This window comes from Megascapheus bottae, chromosome 1, assembly GCF_031878675.1.
Source record: "Megascapheus bottae isolate mThoBot1 chromosome 1, mThoBot2.hap1, whole genome shotgun sequence".
NCBI lineage: Eukaryota > Metazoa > Chordata > Mammalia > Rodentia > Geomyidae > Megascapheus > Megascapheus bottae.
The window spans coordinates 55645001-55666385 of NC_143509.1; the positions used below are offsets into that span (position 1 = coordinate 55645001).

Here is a 21385-nt window from a genome sequence, read left to right on the forward strand (position 1 = left end):
AAGGGCCTGAGTTCAAAATCCAGTACCACAGAAAAAATTAATAAAATATCCCTATGCTTAAGGTTAATCACTTGCTTTTTCTCTGTTCTCTTCCTCTGAAGTGAGAATAAGTTATGGAGAAGATCCTCTTGATTCCCAAATAATGCACTGTTTCCTTAAAGCAAGGACATTCTCTTACATATCTGCAGTACAGAGGGTGAACAAAGAACTTCAGCATTGAGATTCTACTCAACTATCACCAATTATTCCAATGCCCTTTATAGAAAATGGTAAGGGCTTTCATTGCCTATATATTTAAAAATAAAAGGAGAAGAATGCTACTTTGTCAGAGGTCCTCTGTTGGTGATTGCCAGATGTTAACTCATATTTTAGATGGAAAAAGCCCTAAAATGAGGCTACCTCAGAGACACAGGATGTCAATTGAGTTATTTTCTAGTGATGTTAGCTTTGATTTTCTGCTTAAGGTGTTGTGTCCGTCATGGAAACCGTGTTCTCATCTATCACCTTAGCACTCACTTAGCACTGGGTCAAAATCCTTGTATAATTTTTTTCCTTGCTTAATGTTGGGTGTGTATATATATGTGTGTGTGTGTGTATATATATATATGTATATCTCAACTCACTCATATGTGGACAAACATGAAGATACCCTTGCAGGTGTAGTTGGGGAGTGTGCACAAGTGAGCTGCATAACATGGAGATCCCAAAACTACCAGTCTCACAAAGAAAATAGGATTTACATGGCTTACAGTAATTTCATATATCTTTTACTTCAGTTACTTCATTATCTCATAAATAAGAACTTAGGTTACTTGAAAAAAATCGAAGACTCCAAAAGTTATACATTACAGGAAAAAAGACAATGGAAAATCTGTAACCATATCATCTTTACCAACATATAGAACATTTATCACAGTTCCTTCTTGCTTCTCTCTCTCTCTCTCTCTCTCTCTCTCTCTCTCTCTCTCTCTCTCTCTCTCTCTCTCTCACACACACACACACACACACACACACACACACACACAAACGAGAGGGAGAGAGAGGATCTCATAGGAAGGGGTGGCCTTGGAGACATAGCTAAGAACCACTTTGCTCTTGAGAGTTCTAGCAAATCACACTGCTCTGGGTAAAGTACAGGGGTCATTCAAACATGACATCTAAAAATCCTAAGGTGGGAAACTTGGAGTCAAATTGAAATGCCATCCTCTGTCCTTGTATGTGGGCCACACAGAGCCAACTACATTGCTGTCCCAGTATAGTGGCCATGGAAACCACAGTCAACTGACTATGGGATGGGTTAGTTTGGGGCCAGGTCTGGAATAGCTGTAATTGTAACCTGTGCCCATCATTTCCCAGAAACACTAAGGCAGGTGGAGGCAGGACAGAGTCCTGAGATTGTCTGATAGTATGAGTGGTCTGTCATTGTTTTATTTTTTTTAATGATCTTAAGCTTAATAAGCTTTTATAATTGTAATGTTTTTTAGTTATGAAAGTAATCTTCAGTACAGATATTTTGGAAAATCAAATAACTTGAAAGAAGCAAGTTAAAAAGAAGCTGAACCCTATCATTTAGCATGTCTAATAAATTTCCTTCCAATTTCTTATACATTAATACATGACTCCTTCACACATCCCGCTTTTTTGGAGGGTTCAACTTAACACAGTTATAGTTCATCTATACATCCTTTACAGCTTACCTGTTTAACCTATATTAAGTATATAATCCAGTGGCACAGTGTTATGTGACCATCTTCACAATGTTGTGTCACCATCACCGCTACCTATGTTACCTTCTACATGCCATCCATTGCTGAGAACACACAACATGTTGGGCTTCTGAGTGTTTCACTGTCATTTTTGTCTAACTAGAACATCACAGATACAGATGCATAGGTGCTACTATTATTCCCATTTTACTGGTGTGGTTGTGAGTCCCGGTTAAGTCTTTTATGGTAGAACATGGAACTGGAAAATGACAGGGCCAGCATTCAAAGGCAGGCCTGTGGGGCTCCAAAGTTTATATTCTCACACAGTTTAGGACCTCATTTTGGAGGAAAGACCACAGGGATATGGAAGTACCTAAATGTGCCTATTATCTCTAGACAGAAAAAGAATTTAAAAATATCTGGTTCAAATTCTGACTTAGGAAAGGTCTTAAATATGTTTAACCCAATAGAATGGAAATTGCATGGCACTCATTCTCTTTACTTAATGGGATAATTTATTTTAAGGATCATGAAAATATTTATAGGGCTTTCATGAGCTCATTTAAAACTTTCATCTCCCGAGTTTTCCACTATTAAGTGTTTCAGCTTTGAAATTTGCTATCACAAGGTTATACAGAAACAACCTTTGTGGTTCTGGAAGAGAAACATTCCAACAGTGGCATTGACAATTTCTCCTGCCAGGGCTCAAGGGTCAGTGACCTCCATGCCTCATTCTATTGCCCAGCTGCAGAGCAAGCTGGCTATACAGGAAGGCAGTCTGACATCTGTTTGTTCAGAGCTCTTGCTCTGGTACTTTTTGTTTTCCACCCATGTGGCAGACCTTGGTTGTTCCAGAAATGGGATCTCTGGCTGATGGCATTCAAGTCCACAGCAGAATCACACATGAGGGCTGATGTTCATTTTCTTGATTTTAATGAGGGCTCTGAGAAAATCTTAAACAAGACCACAAGGCTTCATCTGGATGAAGTATTGGTGTGTGTGCGTGTGTGTGTGTGTGTGTGTGTGTGTGTGTGTGTGTGTGTGTGTGTGTGTTTGTGTGGCATAAATAGAAAGTATCAGCTTTCTATTCATTTCCTTCCTTTTACTTTCATCATTTTCAATGCCAAAATGAAGCAGATTCTACTAAAGGAAGGAACCCTAATGGACTACCATATGGGAATAGACTTTCTCTGAGACTCAACCCCAAAGCAAAGGCACAATCTTTTCCTTTTTTCTTTTTTGGCAGTACTAGGTTTGAATTAAGGACATTAAATATGTTAGGAAAGCACTTGGCCATTGAGCTCCATGTCTTTCCAGTTCTGAAAACATTTAGTATCCATTCTGGCAAGGGTAGGTGGTCCAAAACTGGCTGAATTGGATAAAACACAGAGGGAGAATGTTGCTTGGCATGCACAAGGCCTTGGGTTTAATCCCCAGCACCACAAAGCAAAAGAAACAGTAGATGGATCTATCCCTACAGATCAGACATGGCCAGGCCTGCAGCTCTGGGAGAAATCAACTCCTGGCTGTCAAGGCTACTGGGAGGTAGGTAGTACAGACAGGACTTTGGAAAGCCTGTGACAACTTGAAGCCACCTTGTCAGGAGAGCCAATGCTATTTTAAGAGACAAACAAGTGTGACTGCGGTTAAAGATAATCACAGTCAGATGTTGGCAAAAGTAGACAAACATTTCTAGGTCTCTGCTATTTAGGGTATAAAAGTGTTTGTGTATGCACCAGGCAATGCTTATATTAAGAGCTTTGGCGGCACCAGGTTTACATATCCAGCAGAAAAAGCTGCTTCTGGATCTGCTATCCCATTCCATGGCTAAAGGGACACAATATAGAACTGTAGTCTATTCTATTGCAGTAATAAAAATCCCAATGACCGTGATTACAAGGGTTGTAGTTGTGTTGGACTACAGGGTAAGTGAGAGAGAAAGTAGCCATATGTCTTGGAAACACAGTTTAATCTCTTGGCATTTCAATCTTCTCACCTATAAATGTGTGCACTGAATTAACAAAGCTGAAGGCCACTGGCATGCCATAACTTATGGCATATATTTGTTACTCATTTCTGTAGATACTTGAGTCTCACCCAGGACTAGATGCTGTGCTTAACTACTTCTTTGGTGAAGCATGCTCCTCCTGAAGATCAAGACCCAAACCACTCCTCTCACTAGGCTTCACTGAGCACACACTCCACCCTCCTTTGGAAAAGCACATTTGTTGTCCCTGAGCACTACCACAGGCCAGAGGGATTTTCATGCTGCTTCATTAAGTGTACCCCAAACTTCATAGTTTTGTGAGTTGAAAACCTGTCTCTGCTTAGTCTCCACCCCTGGGATGAGTCCTACCTGAATATTTCATTCTTTGAGCCATACAAATTAATTCAGGGATGTGGATATGATACAAATTGGGGCAGATGGCCCCAAGGAAAATGAATTTTGGGGTTTTCTGTCTTTTTCCCTTTCCACTAGGTATGAAAGTTTATAGGTGAATTTAGCTATTACTAAAAGCTTAAAGGAAGCAAAACCAAATTTAAACAAATTGTCAAGTTTGTTTTTGTCTAAAAGTAGTAAATATGGTTATTGGATATAAATAGCTCTGACTGATTGCTGATGACAGAACAAAAATTTGTGTCATAAATGATAGGTCAGGGAAGGGGGAAAACAAGATGACTGGGAGAGGGAAATGTGGACTACCTGACGAATGTAACTGTAACCCCTCTACACATTATCACGACAATAAAGTAAAAATTATGTAAAAGAATAATAATAACAAAAGAATTGTTAACTAGTTTTAAACAAGGACAGTCCTAGGGCTCAAATATTGGGTAGCAGGCCAGTAGTTCTGAGGCCTAGGTTAATACACCTGTTTGCCTTTGAGACATATTCACTAACTCCCACCTCCCCCAATCCCACTTAATGGCTTATCTAAAACTATGACCCTATAACAGAAGGAATACTGTGCTCCAAGCTACTATTTCTGAATGTATCTTCTATGCTAGGGAGCCAGGAACTGTGCTGGGTGGTACACACACACACACACACACACACACACACACGTTTGTACAGGAGAAGAAAACAGTATAAAGAAGTCAAGTAACTAGTGAGCTCCAATGCCAAGGTGAGTACTCAGTTTCTCCTGATCTATGCTTTCTCTCTTACCTGAGTTAAAGAACATTGCTCACAAATAACATTCTTATACTTACAAAAGTGGCAGATGAACACCAGAGAGCCAGTGGGCCTGGGTTTCCTCTTCAAGGCCATGTGTGGTATTAACATGGGAATTTTCTGGATAGAATCCCAGTTCAAAAAGCATAGGTTTCTCCCTTCAACGTCCAGTATGGCATTTTAAAACAGAACACAGACAAGGTACCCACTTCTCTATATTTGCCTCTACACTAACACCAACATACTCACTAGAGACAAATAGAAAATTGAAAATCATTCCTCTGGGGTCATACTTAGATTCCACTAAAATGTCACATTAAGGATTTCATGGCATATGATGCCAATCACAATTATACATACAACTGTATGTATATGACATATATGCAGTATGACAATCAAAATGAGCTCAGCTTCATAAACCAAGGAATTTTCAATATTTTGCAGTTACAAATATTTAGTACCTGACTTGGCAAAGCCATTTCACTAACAAGATCTGAAGTCTGTCCTGTCTTCCTATGCACTGATACAGAAAAAGACGCTACCTACATAAAGAGTAAAGTCAGACAATTCAACAAGAGCTGACATCAACCCATCACAATATATAGATTGTAATTCATGAACCTGGGACTAGTGACTGGAATAAGATACAAAGGTGAGCATATAACTCTGGCATAATACTTGGCAAGAAGCCACAGTAATTACGAATTCCGGTGAGTTACATCACTGATAATTTATAGTGGGAGGAATCTGAGAAGGTCCAAAGGACACAGCTAAGCTAGGACAAAGTCCAACAGTCTCTTGGGATGACTATACTCTTCTCCTCAGGGCTGGTCTAGGCCCTTGGGGAGCCTTGCTCACCTTCTTTCTCCTCTCCTTCCTACACATACACATACCCTGAGAACACCCAAGTCTGATTTTGTTCTTGCAGTTCTGGCTTGCATAGCTGGCAGAAGGGTCATGGTTAAATTTAGACTTGACTACCTCTCTGGGACTGAGCAGGGACAGTGGCTGTGTGAGTGGCTATGCTGGTGTTTGCCTGCTAACGGTCTCAAAGTCAAAATGAGAGGTTAGAATTTCCAAACCAGAGCACAAAGAAATGGGGCTTAAAAACTAGAAAGGCTGGCTGGGAGTTTGACCTAGTGGTAGAGTGCTTGCCTAGCATACACGAAGACCCAGGTTTGATTCCTCAGTACCAGATACATAGAAAAAAGCTGGAAGTGGTGCTGAGACACAAGTGGTAGAGCTCTAGCCTTGAGAAAGTCCAAGGACAGTGCTCAGGCCCTGAGCTCAAGCCCAGGACTGGCAAAAAAAAAAACAACCCCAAAACAAAAAAACAAAAAACAAAAAACCAACTTAGAAAGGTTGAAAAAAATATCCCTTAAAACACAGCTGAGGTCTGCAACCTGCCCAGAGAGAAGTGATTGGGCTCAGTGGACATTTGTCATAGGGACATATTTAGTAGTGTGGGCTGTGAAAAGTGGAGCATGAATGGGGTCTTGGTGGGAAGGGCTAAGGAGAGTGACAGAATAGGAACCTGTAACTCAGGATCAAGATACTTAGGAAAGTACTCAAGTTACAAAACAATAGATTCACAGGGACTCAGGAAGTAAATCTGGAAGGGTCTCAGTAATGGTCTTTTATGAACAGAGTACAGGTGCCTCAGTTGATTTATGGAGTCATTTCTTTTCTTGATGAAATGGGTTCTTAAGGGCTTCCCAGGTTAGCCTTGAATTCCTGGGCTCAGGCAATCCTCGTAGCTTAGCCTTCCAAGTGACGTTAGACCACCTGAGTTCTTGATGCAAACCAGCTTCATGCATGGTACTGAAAACTAAAAACCCTTCCACAAAGCCATCAGGCCTCATGTTCTTTTTAGTATACTTCTTTATATTCTCTTATAATATTTAGCACAACCTTTTAGAAAGGCTCTTTAAATTTTGCCCAGATTATAAATACTGCCCACTTTGGGTGCAGAAAAGTAGTTGCAGCAAGACTCTTGTACTTACATTACTTCTTCAGATAGGGTCCCTACTGCTTAAACAAAAGTCCCCTTCCTCCCCCTCCCCAGTAGACATTTTCAGTATCATGTATGTATGTGTGTATGAGTGTGTGTATGTGTGTGAGACAGAGAGAGAGACAGACAGACAGACAGACAGACACACACACACACACACACACACACACACACACACATAGAGACAGAGACAGAGAGTCTCAATCTATGTCTACATATACACTGTAAATTTATAAGGGCAAAGCCTTTTTCCATTTTGATTTCTGATTATGTCCTAATCCTTGGAGAAGGCACCAATATTTAAAAGTCAGGAGCATTCTGGCAGAAAGAGGATCTTGCACATGGTCACAGAGAGAAGCAGCAGAGCAGGGATTCATATTCACTCAGGCAGTTCTTGGACAAAGAACAGGCTCCAAGCTCTTCATCATCATGTTCTGTTGATTCATAATCCAGAATAACCACCAAATAAATTGATATGTTTTTATACCCTGCTTATCAGTATACAGACTAAAAATCAAAAGCATTCATTTATTATACTCTCAGCCAGGGTATTTTTGCATGTAAAAAGAATTAAGTTAATTCAGAAAGTATAAACAGAAGTAAACAGTCTGAGAGACAAGAAATTCCCAGAAGATGTTTCTCATAAACCCTCCCCAAACAAAGAACAGTGTCTTCCTTTCAAAGGGTGTGAACCTGGGGTAACTGGGTAACTGACAACAAATGAGTCTTCAAATTCTAGATATCCTTTGATTTAAAATGTGTTCCTAGGATACAAAGTAGGACAACTATCAGAAAGGGTACTGCAGTACAGATGTGAGCAAAAATTAGAAACAACCTGGAATGAGGTTGATTAAAGAAAAACAAATTATCTTTATACATGATGGAATATGTATCCAATGGGATGCTGATAAACCTGCCCTCTAAATGGAACAAATGCCATGACCTGTAACTTCCACGATATAAAACTCCACCAGGGTCCAACCTAAGCTTCCAATAGTTTTCAAGGCCCTGGGAGTTTAACAATCCTTATCTGAAATGAGTTGGCTGTAGTCTACAACTGAATGCATTCAGAGTGAAACTGTTTTCTATGTTAAAGGAAGAAAGTTTGTAACATTACTGTATTATATTTCTGAGAAATAAATAGAAAGAGGAAAAAAGAATGAAATAATGTCTGTAAAATGTTAAAAATAGTTATCTCTATACAATGGAGTTGCATCTTCATTTACCTTATACTTAAAAGTTCTTCCTATTTATTTATGGTTTTGCTAGATAGAAAAGTAATTATAGATTCTCTTTCCTACTTATAACAGCTTAATAACTTATCTACCTATTAAGAAAAAGAAAAAAAAAGAACGTCAAAGAAAAAGAAAAGAACAATTCTCATACCTGCTTAGTGAGACAGACTGTACAATTAGCAGGCACTGAATGATTAAGAGAAGAGAGTAGTGTAAACCTTTCACTGTAACCGTGCTTACTATCTCCAGAGGAGGAAGTTTATTGTGTGTAAACCCTACCATGCAGAAAGAAAAGGTAGGGAATGGAGACTCAGAAACCCCAGACCAAGAAGCAATCTGAGTGAAAAATCTGATCCCGGGAAGATCTATGTTCTTAGTGAAAACTCTTCCCTCACATCTGTTCCCCCAACTTTTAGCCACTATACTAAACTCATACCAAGAGTTACCAAGTCTATCCACAATATCCCGAAGGATCTAGGTGCCAGTGGCTGATGCCTGTGATTCTAGCTACTCAGGAGGTTGAGATCTGAGGATCAGTTTGAAGTCAGCTTAGGCAAGAAAGCTAGTGAGAGCCTTACCTCCAATTAACTACCAAAAAGTCAGAAGGGGAACTCTGGCTTAAGTGGTATAGCATACTAGACTTGACATGAAAGCTTAGAGACAGTGCTCAGGTCCTGAGTTCAGTGCACCAGGCTGAGCACATACACAGAAATATCCTAGAGGACAGCTGATATTGCTCAGAGGCAGAGTACTTCCTTAGCATGCGTGTGGCCCTGGACTCCAGCCCTAGCACTAGAGACTAACAGCACAAAATAACAATCTGAAAATGTACTAACATGTGAAGACGTTCAAAAGAAGAAGAAAAAGCAAGTTCTAAAGCAATATGTAAAATAATTTATGAAAAAGTGGTAAACAACAGTCATTGGTTACGTAAGTGCCTCTAGGTGATTCGATTATGTTACTGTAGTTTTTTTGTTTGCCTAAAGAGTCTAACTTGTAACTGTATGTGTGTGTGTGTATATGTGTGTGTGTGCGTGTGTGTTAAGCAGTTTGCTTTAAGAATAGTGAGAGCTGGGCACAGTGGCTCACACCTGTAATCCTAGCTACTCAGGAGGCTGAGATCTGAGGATCAAGGTTCAAAGCCAGCCTAGGCACAAAAAAGCTTGAGACTTTTATCTCCAATTAACCTCTAGAAATTGGGAAATGGGACAGTGCCCAGGGACAGTGCCCAGGCCTAGTTCAAGCCCCATAACCCACAAAAAAAAAATAGTGAGAAAAGGAAATAAAAGCAACATAATCTTGAGCAAGGAGAAAAGAAAGATGCACCCACCTCCTTTACTGCATGGAACCTGAACAGGATGAGCTCAGGAAGGAAGTCTTAGATGGCTCTCAAGTACTCATCTGCCTTCTACCCATCCCCCACCAAGGGTGGGAGAAAGCAACTGGCAACCGGGCTCTATAACTTCTCAAAACAAGAATTCCCCAGGGAAGCAGTGGCCTTCCTTCAAATTCAGAAGGGCTTTTCTCCCTGGAGCTGGGGGAAGGGAAAAGGAGGAAGTAAAGAGTAGAGAGAGAAGATGGAGTAAGAAAAGTACAAACAAAAAAGCAAGAAAAGCCTGAGAGGAAACCTCCTCAATAGCACTAAGCTGACGGTCTCCATGCTTGAGGAAGCACATGTGGACAAGGTTGCTAGGCTGAATGTGTGGCCCCTGGCCTGTGATATGCATGCTCTACATGGCCCTAGATGAATATTGTTAACTGCTCCCAGGCATCCAGCAGGTATGAGACACGGACGCAAGATCTGAACTTGCTTTAAAATAGGGGAAGATTAATTCCCCTTTACTCACAGCAGGTATGAAGGCTCTAATGGAAAGATGGGGAGAGGTTGAAATTGTGCTGAGATCCTGTTATACAACAGCTTGGGGAGAGCAGCAACACAGGTCTAATCCCTGGACATGGCAGCTGGAAATGGCAATGATTTCCCTGGGAGCAGAAACAGTTTTCCTTCCTTTCAACTTGACAGTTTCCTCGTGGCAAGTCACAAAGAAGATGAGAAGAATGTGGTGCAACCTGTTCAGAAATTTTGGGCTTTGCTCTTTTACCTGGTAAAATCCTCCTGGCAGACACCTAACTGCCTCTCTGGTATAACCAGGGTTCCCCTCCTTCTAGGAAGCATAACGCAGAAAGCGATGCCAATCTCAAGAAATGGAAAGGTATGCCCCATTAGTCATTGATTAGACCAGCAGGAAGCCAAGCCACCCTTGTCCTCATCTATGTGGGAAGACTTTGGTCAAATTTTGGCAAAATGTCCAGAACTTTGACAGAGATAATTCAAGAACTGGGGGGAGGGAGATGATAGAACTTGATGAAGAACCATCAAAGCCTTGCACATAAAGAATACACACTAAATGTTGACTTCATGTGAATAGTTCCCTAAGCAGTTTGCTGGCTGAAGTCAAGGGCGAGTTAAGAAAATAATTGTCCGTTTTTCTTTGTATATAATTCAGGTTCTTTGTATATAATTCAGATCTTCAAGAATGATGTAGCTAGGTGGTAGAACATTTGCTCAGCTCTATTTCCCAACTTTTTTGTTTTTTTTGGAAGTACTGGGGACTGAACTGAGAATTTGATGCTTGATAGGCAGGCACTATACCACTTGAGCCAAATCTCCAGCTGCTGATTATTTTTGAGGCAGGATCTCTCTTTTTGTCCTAGCTTGTCTGGGCTACAATCCTGGGCTGCATTTCCTTGGTGGTGGTGGGAGTTACTGGGGACGACTGGTGCATGCCACTGCACCTAGCCATTGTGGCCCCTGACCCCTACAGCTGAAATAATAGGAATTTAAACACCACATCTTCCCATTCATTGAGACGAAGTCTCAAACTTTATGCCCAGGCTGGCCTCAAACTGAGCTCTCTGCCTCCAAAGTAGTTTGATCTACCGATCTCAGGGTATTTTTAGATTCTTATACTTCCTGTTTTCTCACAGGAGAAGGAACTTGGGGATATTTAGGCTTCTTGTCAGTCTTCCATTTGATTTTTTATGGAATGCAAGGATTAAGATGCTGGCAGTGATGTGGATGGGTGGATGTGTGTGAGTGGGTACTTGTATATGTTGCTGGCTCATGGGCTCCAGTGGCTCACTCTTATAATCCTAGCTACTCAGGAGGCTGAGGTCTGAGGATTGGGATTTGAAATCAGCCTGGGCAGAAAAGCCCTTGTGAGATTCCAACTAAATACTCAAGACCTGTAAGTGGTAGAGCGTTAGCCTTGAACACAAAGAGGCTCAGTAGGATAGCGCCCAGACCCTGAGTTCAAGCCCCATGACTGACCAAAAAAAAAAGGAAGTGCAAACTTTCTTCTCCTCCAGTAACAACTTCACACTCAACACTGGCAACAGTTGGAACCAAGACCATTTACTTCCACTGTTATCATCCAGAGAACCCACAAAGCATTAGTTGAGAGTTCCCCTGGGGATGGGGGTATATGTCTGGAATTACTGTTATCATTAATAGCAGCACTTTTTAGAAGCATGTGCCTGGCTAAACCCTTTACAGACATGATCTTAACTAATCCTCCCTACAGCCCAGTGGAGTAAGCACCATTAGGATCTCCATCCTCTCTTAGGCACACGGGGCTGGGCTGGCACGCAGTCAGCTCATAAACATTTGTCAAATGAATGAAAACATTACGTGCTACATAAAAACCAGGGACAGTCAATGATGGAATGACAGGAATGCATTTCACCAATTCATTTCCACCTGACAGAGCACACATCAAGAACAGGGATAAGCCAAGTGAAGTAGCACATGACTGTGGTCCCAGCTACCACAAGAGCAGAATGAGGCATGAGACAGGTTAGAGCTTCAGGAGTTCTAGATCAGCCTGGGTAATAGAGAGACCCTGCTTCTTAAAAACCAAACCAAACCAAAACAAAAACAGACAAAAACAACTGGGACAAGAAAGAAGGGGGAAAAGGATCTTCTGAATTAATGAAAGAGAGGAAAAATACATAGATATTTACTAAGAACAATGAATGGCTGCTTTGGTCTATACTCTTGTGTTCTTGGAACAGAAAAGTTTAAGAAGACCAGGAAGGTAACATAATCAGCCCTAAGAGCAACAAATAATTCTGTCAAATTTAGAGCTTGGGAATAGTTTCTACCTTTTCAGTACAGCTTGTGAAGGGATACTACATGCTACATGCCACATGGAGTTGAGGACTTGAAAAAGAATCCTAGTTTTGACTCATGACTAATGGGTGGGCTTCAGAGTCATCCTGCAGAAAAGAAAGATGTGATGAAATAATCCCACAATTCTAATTTCCAGCAGTACTTTCTGTTTGAGAAGCCCCTTCTGCTTAGGTTTCAGACCTATACCTTTTCTGGTCCCATTTTTATTAGGGGATGTGATAACTTAACCAGAAGTCAATAAAGTTATCAGGTAATAACTGGATAACACACTTTACTAGTTAAGAGAGGCAGATCTAGGAAAACAGCATAGGATTTGGGTTATATGAATTTGTTTATGTGTGGTACTTCTCCCTTGAATGGGGTATATTCTTGAAAGGGAGGCAAAGAAAAGCAAAGAGAGCTATTGGTAAAACAAATACATGTCAAATGGCCAATTAATAGGTTTATTATTATTATTTTACCATGGTCAAGGTACTCCTCAGAAGTTTAGGAAATTAAAAAATATGCAACTAGATGTCAAGGACTTTTCCCCTTAGATATTGAGTTCAAGTAAGCAACAGTATCACAAGGTACCTCTTCAAGGTTACCAACACCTTTCTGAAGGAACTTAGTGTTATGGTTTCACACATTAAATTTAGTTTATAAAAGGAGATGTATTGATTTATAGGCCAAGGATAAAATTTCACATCAAGCCATAAGATTTCTGGTTAGAAAAAGGTGAAGAAGAAACCAATTCTGGATGAGGAAGATTTTAGGGGCTATATGCTTGGCCCCCCCCCCCCAGTCTTGTCAACACTTTTGTTAAGTTACAGTCAAGCAGGAAACCAACCATCCCTGCTGTGAAAAGACCATGATCATGTGATTCCAGAACCTGCCCTGATGAGGTAATTTAGTTTAGCTAAGCCACTAGACCCTTTCTTCATTCCCAGAGTTGCTCAGATTAGTGAACTTTCTTAATGTAAGTGCAGATACAGGAGGGAACATCAATTGAGCAATAAGCGAGAATAAAAAAATCCCATGCACAGTCAGGAAAGGCTTCCCAAAAGAAGGGTTTCTTGACTACATTTCCAAAGTCAATTACAAGCTGACAAACAAAACAGACATGTTGACTGAGGGTTCTAAAATTGGGGCAGGGACATAGCTCACTTGCAAAGTGCTTGCTAAAATTGGTCAGAAAACATATAGACCCTATGATCTTAGAAACTACAAAATCCAACAGGACTTGTAACTTAGCAATTTCCAAGTGATTTGAAATAGTTTTTGTCACTCTGAAAGAAGCTGCTTTCTTAAACTTTAAGATAACTAGTCTCTAGAACTGCCTCACTTCTTCAGGCTTATAGGACAGTCTGACTAGCCAAAGCAGTCCCCAGGCTCCCCATAGAGGATGACAGCAATGATTTATCTTCCTCCAGACACATGCAGGCTATTATCTATCACACTTTAGTTGCTTTCCCACTTTCAAAGAGGCAGTTGAAAATGGATTTGTCTTCTGCCTTCCTTCTCACCTGATATTTCCTTTCTACTCTTGCTTTTCAGATTTCTCCTCCTTGAATACCCATGTCAAAGTAGACTACCTTTCCTCAAACCCTTTTATTATTCCCAAACTCAAGAGAACCAAAGAAAGAAAGAAAAGAAATCCACTTTCCAAATAAAAAACAAGCTCGACTGAATTATAGTTTTCCACCAGAGGTGATATTTACAGGCCACCATGGTACTGCCACTGAATCTTTGACACTTAAATCTCAATGATAACCATTATAGCCATTTAAGATTCTCCAAAGAAATTCCAGCAGTCATATCAGACAAATCCAAGACTCTTATCTCCAATTAGCTAGCAAATGACTGGAAGTAGAGCTGTGGCTCAAGTGTTAGAGTGTCACCACTGAGTGAAAAAAGCCAAAGGAGAGGGCAAGGCTCTGAGTTCAAGCCCCAGTACCAACACACACACACACACACACACACACACACACACACACACACACACACACACACACACACACACACACATTCTGCTTCTTGGTCCTTTGAACTTTTGTGCCTCTCTCTTTAGGTTTTAGGAAAGCATCCTTTAATAACCTTAAAGGTCAAAAGACTGGAGGCCAAGTAGCCAGGATTCACAGCAGTGGGCTCTGATCCATAAGCTTGGAAGGAAACTGCACAGGCAATATAGAAAGCCAACTGCCTTTAGGAGCAGGTATAGAGACCAAACAAATAGCTGCTTTTTTTTTTTTAAAGCCCTGGAGTGGGGAGGCTGCCTTTCAATTGTATGTCTGAAAGACCAGAGAAACTGGTTTTACTGAAGGGAGGCAGAGGGCTCTAGTTGTGAACACCTACTCTAGCCACCTCTAGGGTTTTCCTCCAGCCATCTCTGCAGCAGGCCTAAGCTTTTCTCACAGGGCTGAGTGGTCTGGCCAAAGCAGAACAGAGCACTGATCACAGACCTGATCTCCAGAGAACTGATGCCCTCAGGCTGAGGGGAGAGCCTCATTTCTTTTTCTGCTAGATCTAGACTGCAAGGAAGACCAAGGAGTATCCCCACAGCTACCACAGTAGCCTTCCCCCACCCCCCACCACACTGCAAATCCACAATGGCCTGTGAATGCCCCAGAGGTTATCACTCTGCCAGGTCTCTACTATCTATGTCAGCCTTAAGCCCCAGATTTCCATTTCCACACTTTTTCCATGAAGAAGTGTAAGGAGTAATGCTTGGAGAAGAGAGACCCTTGTAACTTTTATTTCCCTTGAGCTGCTCTCATTGTCCAGCTTCCTATCTTCATCAGAGGGCCCACTGTCTGCTACAGCTCTGGATTCAGCAATATCCCCCCTCAGGAGCCCTAGTCCTAGCCACAGAGCCTGCACCCATCACATTCCTGTTCCCCAGATGACACCAACTCCTCATTGCTCCTCTGACAGCTTGAGACTGTGGGACAGTTAGTGCAATCCACAAAGCCAGGGCCTTAGAGACCCTGGCCCTGCTACCCTATAGGGAATGGGGCTGCCACTTGTGTACTAAAGGATAGCTGCAGGGTTTGGGGTAAATGAAGCTCAAACCCCCACATTTTGCCTGGGTTGGAAATGGGTTCTGAAAAAAATCCTGCCTGGAAATCCTTCACTTAAGGCAACACAGTCTTCAGAGCAAACCCACCCACTCAGATTCCCTCTGGCCATTTCCTGTTTCCTCTTCTCCTCTTTGACATTCCTACAGTTCTCACTATCAGACTGGGAGGGTCCCAGCCAACTCCTTCTGAAGTGGGCCTGTAAGATACCACATAGTTCTAGGATGTCCTAATGAATGCAGAGCAGAAAATCTAACACTGAGATTATGAACCACAACAATGTAGAACAAGATTGGTGAGATTAATTAGTTTTTGGAGCCATAAATCTGCTTAGCAGGGGAAATCTGTCAGGGTTATGCCATGTGTGTGACTTAGAGAAAGGTGAAGGGTCACTTAGAAGAAGTTGCATCAGGATTCTGTATAGATGCTGTAGTGGAGAGGAGGTGTGCAGGCAGACTTCCCATCTGTGAAACTTAGTAAAAAGGGCAAACATCAAGAAGGAGCCTCTGTTCTCACTCCTAATCACACAAAACATTCTCTCTTTCCTGGTTCTCCGCTGAAGTGGTAAAGTGAGTGACATGAGCAGTTTCTCAGAAGCCACTCTATCCAGCAACCTTCCTCGACTTCCAGATCCTTTTCACCCAAAGGTTTGCAGGCTGCTTTGGGGAAACTGGTTACTTCCTCCAAATGTCCTCAACGACATTAAAATGAGCAGAGTAATTAAATGCAGTCCTAATTGGGTACCAAGAGACTTCTTGGTTAATTAATGAGAACCAAACACTCCGGCACAGAGCTGCAAATCCACACGGGCCTATGAACGTCCCAGCAGAGAAAAGCGAGCTCCAGTCCCAGAAGAAAATTGTCACTTGGCAAAAATAGTTCCTAGTGTAGACACAAGTGTCAAACACATTCCTATAGGCAGAAGTCACACCGGAGTCCCGACTGAGATCCATACCTAAAGGAGCAGTGGAGTGTGAGCCCCAGCCACACTCAGCCCCAAGCCGCTCTTCACACCCTCCGCATCTGCGCCCCGGGCAGGCTGGCACCCTGACATCCAATGTCTCCAAGAAGTAAATGCGTCCCCAAACTGCAGCTCCAAAAGTCATAAAAATATCTCCCCAGGAGACAGAGACATCGCGCGCGTTCTGCTTCCTGGGAAAACCACCACCAATACGGCTCGCCCTGCGCCCTCTCCCCACCCCACCTCCTCCAGCCCCAGCCGCCTCTTCGCCCCGCTCTCAGCCCCTCCGAGCTGGCTCTCCTCTCAGAGGGACCAACGCCCACAGCCACTCACCTCTGCAAGGGAAGCAACAGCAGCACTTAGCCAAGAGCCACCCCAAAGAGGGGCCTCGGGAGTACGCCCGATCGCCGCCCTTCATGCTCCTGCGCGTTCCCAGCGCTCCCGCATGGCCCGGGCGCCAGCCCGGGTGAGCTCGAGCGCAGCGGAGAAAACTTTAGCGCCACTCCGGGAGCCAGCGCGCCAGTCCTGCTCCGCTGCCACGAACCGACTTTCTCCCAGCCTGGCCACCTAGAAGAGGCGGGGAGGGCCTGGTGGCGGGGGAGGGCCTACGGAGGGCGGAGTTCCAAGGTCCAGCTGTTTGCTGGGGACCCAGCCAGCGGCCGCGCAGGACCTTACGCAATGCTGCTGCGCGTGGCGGTGGGGACCTAGCCCGCGCTGGGAGGATGGTCACACCGAGCCCCCGGCACAAAACACTGGACAACTTTCTCTTCTCAGAGCTCACAATAATAATCAGCTTGGCTGAAAATATACAACTAAATGGGGTCAAAGAGGTGGGAAAGGAGCTGAGTAATGTCTTTCTAATAGGTTGGCCTTTCCTCCCCCCTCACTCCCCATCACCATCTATTAAAATATTGCACCCAACCATTTCCTTTCCTTCCGTTCAAGGCATACGACTAGTCATGATAATTGTGCCTCCTTCTTTATCAGTTTCCGGACCAGAGGGATGTGTAAAAGCATTTTGTTTGCCCTCAAAAGAGCAAAGTTCAATGTTAGGCTGCCGACACCCACAAATGTTTGACCTTAACTAGTAATTTCACTTTTTTGAGGGGGATGGAGAGCAGAGAAGGGGGAAGGGAGTACGTGAGAACACAGACATTGAGACTTTAATGACATCACCTGAAAAAGAAGGTGCTTTTCTCCAAAGCTGTACCTATCCTTGGACTTAACAAAAAAGAAATGCATGCCTGTTTTGGATAAGCCTTTAATTTCTGAATGTTAGGCTGAAAACACTTGAGCTATAGTGGTATCTTTAGATTGCTCTTATATTACACAATGGCTAAGTCTCACTCTTATTTATGACAGTTTGTCTTGAGACACCAGCTGCCTAAATCCATTTTACACATTACACTTTGTTCTTTCCTACCTGCAAGTCCATTTGATAGCTCAGCCCCAATCCCCACAACAGCGAACCCCAAAGACTCCCTGGATTCTGCAGATATACTAGGCAAGGGATTGTTCAATGTCAGGCATGGCATAAGGCATCAATGAGACTGCCCTGCCCTTCTCACTAGCCCCCCACCCCTGAGCTCATCAGGTTAGATATAGCTTCTGTCAAACCAAACCATGATCTCAGCATCTGGCCTTTCTATCAATGGAGAAACGTTCTGCTTCTTCCTTTAGGTGATTTGTCTTCAGAGTCAGGGCACAAGAGTTTTCTAGATTAAATTTCCCCACACCTCTACCGAGTCCAGACCAGAGACAGCAACCCTGCCTCTACTTGAGTCTATAGAGCCATCCTTCTTTCTGTGCCAAGTAGAGCACAGAACATGGCCAGTGAAGGCTGTGGGTTTGACTCCCAGTGAGCAGAGGAAAGGCCACCTGCACCTCTCATGTACACCCTACTGCCTCTTCCCCAACTGGGATCCTCCCCTCTAATACCATTCCAAGATTCTAATTCTGAGTCAGAGCTATGGTTTTGAAATATGACTTCAGTTTTCAGTATGAATTTAGGGCTGAGAACTACAAACTTCCAGTGGACTTGGTAGGAATATATTTATTTTCTCCAACTCTTGACAATTGGTCCCTTGATCATTCTTCTGTTCATGTCTTCTTGTTGCTTTTTTAATTTCCTTCCTTCATTTGTTCACTCGCTCCTTCCTTCCTACCTGCCTTCCATCTTCCCTCCCTTCCTTTTTTAGACATTTCATTATGTTGTCCAAGATGACTTGAACCTCCTTCAAGTGTTCTCTAGCCTCACTATGCCCAACCTTCACTCCTATTATGTTCTTTGGTTGACAAGTGCATGTTCCTTAATTTTCATCTACAAGGTATACATTTCTTTTTCTGTCCCTAAGCTCTTCAGCTCAAGGCACCCCTTGAGGCACAGTGCCACTTCCAGTTTTCTGGTGATTAATTGGAGATAAGAGTCTCCCTGACTTTAGTGCCTGGGCTGGCTTTGAATCATGATCCTCAGATCTCAGCCTCCTGAGTAGCTAGGATTACAGGGGTGAGTCACCACGCCTGACTAGAGGTATAGATTTCTGCTCAGTGATTCACCTGATTGCTTACATCAGAAGAATTGTTAATTTTTCTCCAAGTAAGGCAGTTCTGTCCTTCATTTGTGGTTGAGATTTATATAATTCTTAAAAATTTTTAAAATATTACTTATTTATGTTTTTATTATCCAGGTTATGTATAGAGGGGTTGCAATTACATTTGCCAAGTAGTATATGCATTACTTCTCACACATTGATACCCCTTCTCATATTTTTATTCCTACTTCCTTCCCCTCACCCCATCCAATCATCTTGTTTCCCTCCTTCCTTTTCCTATTTCAATTAAACAAATAAATATATATACAATATGCCAGGTAACAAAGTCAGATATAGTAACAATATGAGATTAACTGAAGGGCAGAAAAAGAGAAGAGAAATAACATAGTACATTAAGAACAACAATCACACAAGATAAAGCTCTTGTTTCCATATCCTAGAGATCCTTTCATTTAGCCTCATCTTATATGACCTTATGTACCTAGGTTTTGAGCTATTGTAATCCTCTGCTAGGAGAGTCCTAGATGTGTGCTAAGTATTACAAATGAGAGAAACCACTGAGCCTAAGTTCCTTTGGGTCTGGCTTACTTCACTTAATATGAGTTTTTCCAAGTCTTTCCATTTCCTTACAAGTGGGGCAATGTCATTTGTTCTGATGGCAGCATAGAATTCCATTGTGTTTAAGTACTTTATCTTCTTGATCCAATCATCTACTGAGGGACATCTGGATTGGTTCCATGAGATTTATATAATACTTGACATGCTCTGAACATTTATTCAACAAGTAGCTGGTGCCTGAATATCTACTATATGTAGGCCACAACGTAAATTATTATGGTAAATATAATATAAACTTGGTCAAACATGTTCCTAGAGAAAAGATAAAGAAAAACAATACGCTCAATTCTAGGAGACACAGTTGCTTCAGTGTTGTACAGCAGAGAGACAAAGACAATCACATGTATTTCTCTACACCCTTGCCCACCTGATACCTGCCTGTCTTTTCTGGCTATCTCACCCCCAGAGTGTTAAGCCCTAACTTATCCTATCCAACACCCTCTGTTTTCAGTACTGACCACTGATTCCCTTCTGGTGTAGAGCAGGTCCAAGGTGGGGAGGGGAATATTGGTAAGGAGATTGAGAGCACAGAGAGGATCCAGTGTCTCCCCCACCCCCAGAATGGTTTACAGGGACAGAGAGGTAGAGCTACTAGTATAGGGTTAGGTTCCTAGAGACCTGTGCCAAGCAGTCTTGAGCTCACCTGAATAAAGAGAGAGCTATTTATCAAAGTGAAAGATGCTATAGCTAGTGATGCTAAAAACAACTCACTCCCAGCTCTATCTTCCAAAAATGTTTATCTCTAAGTAGGTCAAAGTGTTCTCAAAGGAGAGCAGGAAGAAGTGCCAGTCTATCACTTCTACTGGGTTTCAATTTAGGTAGGCCTATGACTGTTGTGTCCATTACTAGGGATGGCATTTTAATTCTGCCTGTCAGTTCTGTCTCTCCCTCTCACTGGCAGAAGGAGCAGCTGCAGCAGCATGTGGCTTCCTGGGAGCCAATGAAGAGGCTCTAATGCATTAAATGGAAAATGGATTTTACCTTGATGTAAGTCTGGTCAGCTTACTAAAGATTTCCAATAGTAGGCACAGTGTGGAAGACATTGCGTATCCTCATATTTCTGTCTTTAACCATTCCAAATAAATGAGAGTTGCTTAGCCCACGTGCTCTCAGAGCTGACTTCTCAGGAACAAGTCTTTTTTGAAGAACTCCTTCACCAGAGGAAAGGATATTTCTATCCTTAGGCTCCTTTGCCAAGCCTTCTACCAGTTTCCTTGACAGGTCTTAGGAGATGGCAAGCACACTGAGCCTGGTCCTTAAGGTCTCTGCAGGGTCCTCAGTGCATGGCCCTCTGTCCCTCCCTCCATTCTTTCCATAAATACATACTGGCATTTCTTCCATGCCACTGTTCTAGATGTAGCAATGGTCAGAATGGTTAAGAATCCTTGTGCTGTGGAAGGAGTCTGGACAATACATATTGCATTAACAAATGCCAGATAGTGATAAAGACAAGGAAGCAAAGCACAAAGGAGGCTGCTGTGAGATGGGGAGGATGGGAGTAGGAAGGTCCCTCTCTAATCAGGAGACATCATGATGAAAATGGGGTACAAGCCATGCAGATATGTAAGATCAGGAGTCTCTGGGGTATTCTAGGCAGGAGGAACAAAAGGTTGGACCCTGGGCCAGGAGTTTGGCCTATTGGTAGACCCAGGTTCAATTCCTCGGTACCACATACATAGAAAAAGCCAGAAATGGTGCTGTGGCTCAAGTGGCAGAGTGTTAGCCTGGAGGGAAAAAAAGCCCAAGGACAGTGCTCAGGCCCTGAGTTCAAGCCCCAGGACTGGTAAAAAAAAAAAAGGTTGGACCTGAGTGAATACATAGCTTGCTTTGCTCGGTGGGACAGGTTGGCTGGGAGAGTGGTTAGGATGAAGTAGGAAGA

The 21385-nt window shown here is 42.5% G+C and overlaps 1 protein-coding gene across 20 annotated transcripts in view; it reads right to left on the minus strand.

Moving 5' to 3' along the window:
• Window positions 1–21385, minus strand: part of Kalrn (kalirin RhoGEF kinase) — a 598249-nt gene that overhangs the window by 86695 nt on the left and 490169 nt on the right. For 7 of the 20 annotated variants that reach the window (XM_090345162.1, XM_090345153.1, XM_090345208.1 and 4 more), the window contains exon 1: window positions 16670–16857. The exons of the other annotated variants lie outside the window; for them this stretch is intronic. In XM_090345162.1, the coding sequence (XP_090201288.1) occupies window positions 16670–16754 (85 nt within the window). In that variant the 5' untranslated portion in view covers window positions 16755–16857. Of the gene's footprint in view, window positions 1–16669; window positions 16858–21385 lie in introns of those variants that run through there. 20 annotated transcript variants of the gene reach the window in all.